Below are 8,453 nucleotides of genomic sequence, written 5' to 3' on the forward strand. Positions count from 1 at the left end.
GTGATGTTTGTTGGCAAATTTGAGTAATGTTACAATTTTTTGGAGCTTTAAGAGATTTTCATACAACTATACTTTCCTATGCTTGACATTTTTGGCTCATTTTGTACCAAGCGCCCCCTTCACGAGAGCTGACCCGGGCCCCCGAGGCCCAAATCTAGCACTGCCTTGGATGATATTTTTTTTCCGAAAAGCTTTTTCAAAAAGAATTCTGTTTTATAAATGTACGATTCGTGCTGTTAAAAATCTTTATTTTGCCACTTATCATAGTTATTTTTGTGTTTGTGTGCTCTTTAATGGCATTCGGATAGAATAAAAAGACGCAAATCTACCAGTTTTGTCGTCTAATTACATAACCTTACTTATATCTGAGTTTCATGTTACAATTGTACAAAATCAACGAGAATGTTAAAATCACAAATTAATTGCTGAAAGGCACACACATCTTCAAATTAAACTGTAACATTCAAACCGCTTGCATTGCATCTAACTCCACGCTCTTCCGGCTCCTCTTGCTGGAGATCGACGAATCCTGATCGTCGCTAAGCTTCAGTCCCTCGTAGTACAGCGAAACGATCGAGTGCTTCCGACAGAAAGCCCACCACCACCGGAAGCCTGGTTTGCCTCCGAACTTGAACTGGTCGCCCTTGTCCCGAAAGCTCTGGAAGTGACTGATGAACTCGAGAATGCTTCTGAGCGATCTCTTCGTGCGCTTGTTGTACGGCGAGGTGGCCGTATCGCAACAGAAATTCAGCACCGCAGCTTCTTCTTCGGGAGAGAGTGCAAGCTCCTGGAGGACCGCCATTCGGTGCGCTTTGCCGAGAATGTTGTCGTACAGTGTGCCCTTGGGGATGTTGTACTGGGCGCTGGCCTGGGTGAAACGCAATCGCTGCGTTACGACGGCGGCGATGGCTTCCTGCAGTTGGTTTGAACTCCATGCGGGTGCTTTCTGGGCTTTCGATCGGGATTCTGTGAAGGGGGAGAGAGGAATAAAGAATGATGTGATTGCGAGCTTTCAGTTAAACAAATTTGAGATTAATTACCATTTGTGGTATTCTGCTCTTGGGAGGTATTCATAGATGTCTAGAATGAAAAAGAAAAATATTTTGTTAAATTCACTACTTATATGGGAAGCTCGATTTAAAAAGTAAAAATCATAGTTAAATGAGGAGCTGAAATACGTTGTGAAAATATGTTTACTAAAATCCTATGATAAGGACTCTCCATCTGCCCTAAAATGCTCATGTCATTCATATCCTATGTTTTTGAAACGTCTATTCCCATTAGATAAACCTAATTCAGATTAACATTACGTTCTCACCGACACCGTCCAAAAATGAAAGAAATCATGAAGCAAAGCGCATCTAGCATTCCGATGGTTAGCGCATCATGGTAAATATATCAAGAGCAGATATTCCGTGTTCTACTCTGTGCCTTGCTCAGTGATAGGTTCATACACCACACTTGACCACCACTAAGCAAGTTTTTCAAAACTATTCAATCACATTGAGAAAAATTAATGAAGAATTCTATTTTCTTTCAATTAAAAAATGTTTTTTTTTCGATACTGCATTGGTTCGAGTCCGGCGTAAACGAAAAGAGATGCAGCGAACCTCTTCAGGATATGGGCGGATGCAAACGAAACGCACAGTCGTCCACTGCACTGTACGATGGCCGAACGGGAAGGAGAATATTTATTTTCAACGCTACCGCCTTTGGCGAACTGTGTTCTGCGTTGGGCTGACGACTCATGCTGATGATGATGAAGAGCAGCCGCCTTTCCTTACTCCGTCTCCGTCCCAGTCACTGCAACTCGCTCAAGAGCTGCCGAAGCCGTCGAATCCCGGATGCATCGCGCATTTTCGGATCCGTTTCGATCCTGAGTGGCTACGCAGTCAATACTGCGGTGAGAGCTGCACATCTCCAAGGCTCTAGTGGCTATAGGAAAACGAGTGCGTTGCGTAGGGTTATCAAAATGTTTCTGGCTAGTTATATAGAAAGTAACAAATTAAAATAGGTTTATTCTGGTAATCAACCCATGCATCGTTCCTTCCTTAGCCGTGTGGTTAGAATCCGCGGCTAAAAAGCAAAACCATGCTGAAGGTACCTGGGTTTGATTCCCGGTCTGTCCAGGATCTTTTCGTAATGGAAATTTTCTTGACTTCCCTGGACATAGAGTATCATCGTACCTGCCACACGATATACGAAGGCAAAAATGGCAACTTTTGCAAAAAAGTTAGTTACTGTGGAAGTGCTCATAAGAACACTAGAGAAGCAGGCTCTATCCCAGTGAGGACGTAATGGCAAGTAGAAGCAAAAAGTATTTGTGGAATAGTATTCATGTATTCATGAATTTTGTTCATTGGATATTTTCATCGTAAAAATTCAAAACTGTGACTTTGCATAAACACGTAGATACCAAGTCCTGGCAACCCTAAAAACGAAAGGAAAGAAGCACAAACTCCCTCCAACGAATGCACCCGTGCTGCACTTTCTTTCTGACATCCAGCTAGATTGGCCAGATGCATGGATGGATGGATGAATGATTGGGTTGAATGTATGCAGACAGTGCTCCCCGTTGCTAGTGGTCAGCAACGGGCTGTCGATGGCTTGTGTTGCTGCTGCTTCTGTAGATGATGCCGTTCTTCGAGCCTACACGAATCGAACATATGATGGTGGCGTTGCACATAGCTACAGATGATGGGTTCGGTTTGCTTGCGAATGCAGCCATAGTGAGTCTCAAACTGCAAACCGCAAACTCTCCGGTACTCAGTAGATGCGCCCAAGGAGACAAAAGAGGAAAGAGTGCAAACCCCTGCATCGAAGTCTCGCGCGTGTAGAATATCGCGTGGTACGGCGCACAGTCAGTTTCTATCGGTAGTCACTGCACGGGAACCGGAAAGGGCTTTGATTTTCGGACGAGAAAATTGAAACGTGGTCTCTAAATTAAAAGGTTTTCCGAACAGACTGCAGCCTGCCCATGCCCATGTCTTCCAGAGGGATGGAAATGTGTGTTTACACAGAACAAGTAATTCCTATTTCGGATGCATGCGGAATTCTTTGATTGTCAAAGACAGATGAGTAGGTCGGCGTTACGTGGAAGCCGAATGTTTTCCTTTATTAGGGTCGCAGAATTCCACATTTTTGGGCGAATGTTTTTGCTGAAGCAGAGTGAAATAGTATGCCCTTCTATTAACACTTTAGCAAAAGATGAAAGCTTTCAATCTAATTATCGATTTTCTTGGAAAATCTTTACTCGTAAAATGTATCCAAATCTCTTGGAGCACATCCACGAATTTGCTATATTTCAAATTTTTTGACGCCACGTATAAAATATCAACGTTTTCCGTCATTTGAAACGAAAGTATTGGTGTTTCTATTGAAGCACAACTTGCAGAATATGCTTTCATAGTTGTAAATTTAAAAGTATATAACGGCGTTGGCCACGTCTATATCGAAAACAGTTGTCAGGGAAGGAAAGGAATGTTAGTTAACAGACCTATGAGACTTAACAGCTCTTAATTTTTGCAGCAATTGTTTTTCTTGACATTCAACAAAGTAACCAGTCATTTTCAAGTAATAACAATTATTGTTTACCACTGTGGAAGTGCTCAGAAGAACACAAAGCAGAACACAGCCCCTTTCCCAGTTGGAATGTGACGCGAGAGATGTGTGATTCATATAAACGTTTTCAACATGGGACCGTTCATAAACCTCTTGGGGAGGAGGGAGGTTCTGGCCATAAAAATAAATCCATAAAAATGATCACGTGATTCATAAACGCCCCTGTTGGTGGATAATTATCTCATCATAATCAATAATAATCAATTTTCTTATGAAAGCTAGTTCGTGACATTTGCGCGTTTGAAAGTCTGTTTTTTTGTCTTCAATGATCTGCACCTCAATGTCGCTTGTTTCCGATGATAACTTGTTCTCAAATCACATGCAAAATTGGCCCTCATAGTATTCCCATCAATTGCGAAGAGACATCCGCACCTTCTAGCTAGACGAACGAGATATTATCGATGTTTCCTTGGAGGCCATCGTCATCCCAAATAAATGCATCGCCCTTTTACCAGGACTTCCTCACATTTGCTGCCGCCTCACAAAAGCTTGGAAGAGTAGCATTTTCATAAGGGAAACGCATATGCATCCCGGTACCACCACCACCCTTCGAATGTATCTGTTCGAAGCTGCTGCTTACTTACGTATCCAGTCGTTGTCAGTTTGTCTCGGCAAAATGTTTTTGCGATTATGTATAAAAATTAAAAAGCTCCATAGAAAATCAAAACCTATTCCATAATAAATGAAGCTGTTTTTCAATACAATTTATTTCATGTTCAACAATCGACCGAAATCGGTCCATAAAGTATATCAGTGGCACCGGTAAAACCACAAATTTTCAAGAGCACACATCTAAAGAACCAAACAACCGTGCACGCCGTAATTTTTTTCGATTTGTCACTCGCTAATGGTAATCAATCAAATAAATTATGCACGCAGAACTCTGATTTGTGCTCTTGAAAAAGACCGAGATTAGCATATTTCATTTTATACGAAGCTGAAAGCTAGGAAAATCTGTTAGGGATGATTCAAATATTACGTAACGCAAAATTTGTGAATTTTAGACCCCCTCCCTCTCCCATGTAATTGCTTTTGTATGGGAAATTTCAAATTTTTGTATTGGGTCGTAACATTATGGAAGACTCCCTCCCTCCCCCTATTGCGTTATGTAATATATGAACGATCCCTTAGTGGAATCCGTTTTTTCTCTAACACCATACCACAGACGTTGAAGTCCGGTTGTAAAAATGTGTAAGACAATTAATGGTCGTTTTGAATGGCAACACAAGTGGCAACAACGTGGTGGCGCTGTCATCGCTAAGTTCCCATGACGATGTCAGTGGTGAATATGGAATATTTCAAGATACTCATATTCACCACTGATTGACGCAATTCGCTGTGTGGCGGCGCTAGTGATTACAAGGAGTTTCAATTTGAATATTTACACAGGTTTTCAGAATTATTTTGTTCTTGCATAGACATCTGTTATCTGTGACCATACATTATATCCAATGCTGGAAGTAATGCATTTTATTTATAGAATTTAGAATTAACACCTCATCTTCACTCGGATCACTAATAGAAAGAAAAATGAATCCGCAAATTTTCCTCTAACAGCTTCAGAATTTGCTTCTTCTCTTTGGAACATGATGATGACTGTCGTTCGACACGAGGTCCGACCGCAATTTAGTTCGCTATGCTATGGGTTGATCACTAACAATTTAGAAATTTGGAACACGGAAATCGACAGCAAGCTCATCGATTTCAAATCGACCAACTTGAACATGATGATCATGACACAAAATAACCATAAGTTAAATACACTGAATCCTGACTTTGAAATGGAAAGCTTAAGAAACTTATGTGGAAAACTATGGAGTTCATGTTGCCGGTTGATGAATCTGTCCATGAAGTAAAACTAAAGAATTGAATGTGTAACACACACGAAGTTTGTAAAAAAAATCACAACAAATCGATATAGACGTTCATGAATCGATCAATAATTTTAAACACACGGATCAAACGTGTGGAAAATTTGCAAATCTGATTTACGCCGTTTTGTAAATCCTGAAATTAAACGTTGTAAAAGTGAAAAATCGTGTTGGTTTAGAGCGGAACGTGTAGAATTTTGTTTGCAAAACACGTAGGATTGATAAAACAAGTTTGTTTACTTTTCTCACTTGAGTCTGTTTGAATAAGTTTTCGAGAAGTGTAAGAATTGCGTACGAGGTTTCAATTTCGTTTGTCAAATTACATGGATTAAAATTAAGATGCGATTCCAAATTTTCTGCTAAAAATAGGATTCTGTTGGTCTTGCAGATGATACATTTATTGAAATCGATCGCAGCGCATTAGATCAGGCTTTTGCTTTCTTGAAGAGAGACAACGAGGATACGCTTGTAATGTAATTGACTCTACCCAAACGTATTGTACAGTCACCCTACAGTTATGGATCAACTAAGGGTCATTTTTCAGAACAAAATATGATTAAAAAAGATGGTGACGCTGTACAAAATAAAATTACTTCCCTGGCACTGCAGAATATAGTTGTTTTTGAGAATACAACTCAAAATACCCGGTTATTTACGAAAAAGTGTCGATTTCGATAGATATTGCAAACGATGTCCACCCCACAGATGTGGATCAGTGAGAGAGGAGGATCATTATTATGGATCAAATTGACTCATATTATGGATCAAAACACTATAACAGCAATTTATCTGCGAGTCAAACGAATGGTGTGCTAGTGAAAGCATACGTTTTGGCGTTTGTTTCGGAATCGTCTTATCTTTGATTCATAACGGTGGTATGGGTTTCAATAGTGGTTTCTGCGCTCGTGTACATACACGTTACATGTCACCAACACTACTTAAAAATTGCTGGTGGAAAATATAAACAAAGATCAGCTGTTCCCAGCAAAATCAAATGGCAGTTTTTCAACCAGCAAATTTGCGCATGTGTTCGTGACACCGCTCGGCGAGAGCTCAATGCCCCACAGTTATGAATCAACGCTTCTGGGAATTCGGTTGACATTTTATTTCCTACGGACTGAAACAATATGCTTAAGTATATTACAATTGATTGCGATGCTGTACAGATTTATGGTGCACGTATGTAAAATGGGTTCTGCGTAATTGCAACTGCATTTGATGAGATATTTCCGTTTTAATCCAAATTTGATCCATATCTGTGTGCTATCCATAACTGTGGGGTGACTGTAGCATGTACAGTAACAAACAAATTTAGCTGTGTTGGTGCTGAGGCAGTGCTAGATAGAGATGTATCAGGTGTTCAATAAAAAATGAAAATGGTTTCAATACACTCAAAATAATCCAAACGTCATTATTACGTAAAAACATACGTGATTTTTTTCCATCGCACTTTTCACGTAGCTCTTACGTAAATCATAGGTATGATGAACGCATGAACTTTGAAAGTTCGTCCATTCCACCGTCGCTAAACGTAAGAGCTACGTGGATTTTCCGGTAGCCTTTACGAAGCGTTTCAATAGGACCTAGATGGTTTTGCATTAAATTTAAATGTAATAAAGACCAATCTTATTTCTAAAAGGCTTTGGAAGAAATGTAACTCCCAATTGGAAAATGTAAACAAACTTAAAGATTGTGATATTTTTATTGTCAATCTGAGCATTTTGAATCCTGTTTCCCCAATTTTGTGAGTTTGGTCTGTCTTGTTGTAGCCTTCGCGTGCTATAATTGATAGATGTTATAAATCAGGTATAAAATATGAAGTAATGCAGGGATTCTTCGGTATTCAAAACATATTTACCATGAAATCAATCCTCTACAGTGTTTAAAGCAGCAGCAGCTTCTGAAGTTCTTCAAAAATCAAGCAGGCGCCATCTTAGGATTTGGGCTTAACACCGAATGTATGTACACTATGCAGATGTCAAAATGAACTTAGGAACCTACGTGAATTCCACGTAAGTGCGATAGGTAACCTCAGTAAACATTACCGAGTCACTATTTGGTGGTTATGAATGGTTTAGTGATCTTTATTTTAGTCAGGTGAAGTGGAGGTAAAATGAATTCGGAATGATCTACGTGATTTTTCACGTAGCAATGACGTTTGGATTTTTTTGAGTGTACGTTTCTGTAATTTATGTAAAAAGCTTAAATTTTTGTCTCTCCAAGAAAATTTTTGATTACTTTTTCAAATCGACGTAAGTCACTTTCATAAGGCTTTGAGAAAACTAATTAAGAAGAATCACAACCTATCTTCTAAAACTGTAATAAAATTAATCAACTTTTTAACATTTTTTCGCCGTGTACATCACTTAAATTTTGCATACAATTAGCTCGCATTTCTTTTATTTCCCATATAAAGTTTATGACAAAATGATGAGCCGTTTTATTTATTTACTTGCGACGTTTTTGTACCAGTGTATAATCGACTCAAGTAGTGTTTTGTTTTGATTCGTGGTTAAGTCACTTTGTCTCTCCATACAACGGAGCAGTGAAAGTAGCGGTTAGGTTGCGAAAGTTGAAAATATTACTTAGGCCGTTTTGTAAAACCGGAATTCAACGTTTTAAAAGTGAAAATCAAGTTGGTTTAGAGCGGAACGCGTAGAATTAAAGTTTGTTCACTTTTCTGACTTGAGACTGTTTAAATAAGTTTTCGAGAATTGCTTTCAGGAATGCCTATAAATGAGTGGCATGTTTCTTTTCGTTCGGGCGCTGTCAGTTCAATCGAAGATGGTGTCGTGTTGTACGGTTCTACGAAATCCCGTACGTGCCGAAAAAAACCGACCAACTTGCCCTAGTGAACATTTTTCGGCTCCAACAGTGTACTACAATAATTGGCGTGCCAAGGATACGAAGTTGACCACAAGGTTCCGGAATTGTATTCGGAAGATGGACGTCGGTGCCGAA

The 8,453-nt window shown here is 39.5% G+C and overlaps 1 protein-coding gene across 1 annotated transcript; it reads right to left on the reverse strand.

Moving 5' to 3' along the window:
* Positions 1-326: 326 nt before the first annotated feature.
* LOC110681199 lies at positions 327-1,186 on the reverse strand. Its single transcript, XM_021856980.1, has 2 exons — positions 1,041-1,186; positions 327-966 (listed from the first exon to the last, which is right to left on the reverse strand). The coding sequence occupies exons 1-2, from the start codon at positions 1,072-1,074 to the stop codon at positions 464-466; spliced, it is 537 nt and encodes a 178-aa protein (XP_021712672.1). The 5' UTR covers positions 1,075-1,186; the 3' UTR covers positions 327-463.
* Positions 1,187-8,453: the final 7,267 nt, after the last annotated feature.

Source organism: Aedes aegypti, unplaced genomic scaffold (genome assembly GCF_002204515.2).
Source record: "Aedes aegypti strain LVP_AGWG unplaced genomic scaffold, AaegL5.0 Primary Assembly AGWG_AaegL5_hic_scaff_568_PBJ_arrow, whole genome shotgun sequence".
NCBI lineage: Eukaryota > Metazoa > Arthropoda > Insecta > Diptera > Culicidae > Aedes > Aedes aegypti.

What these genes read in the sequence shown, in the direction of transcription:
- LOC110681199 (XM_021856980.1), bottom strand. Translation starts at nt 1,074, where the DNA reads ATGAATACCTCCCAAGAGCAGAATACCACAAATG. An exon ending in AGAGCAGAATACCACAAATG is followed by an intron (nt 967 to 1,040) that starts GTAATTAATCTC and finishes CCCCCTTCACAG; the next exon opens with AATCCCGATCGAAAGCCCAG.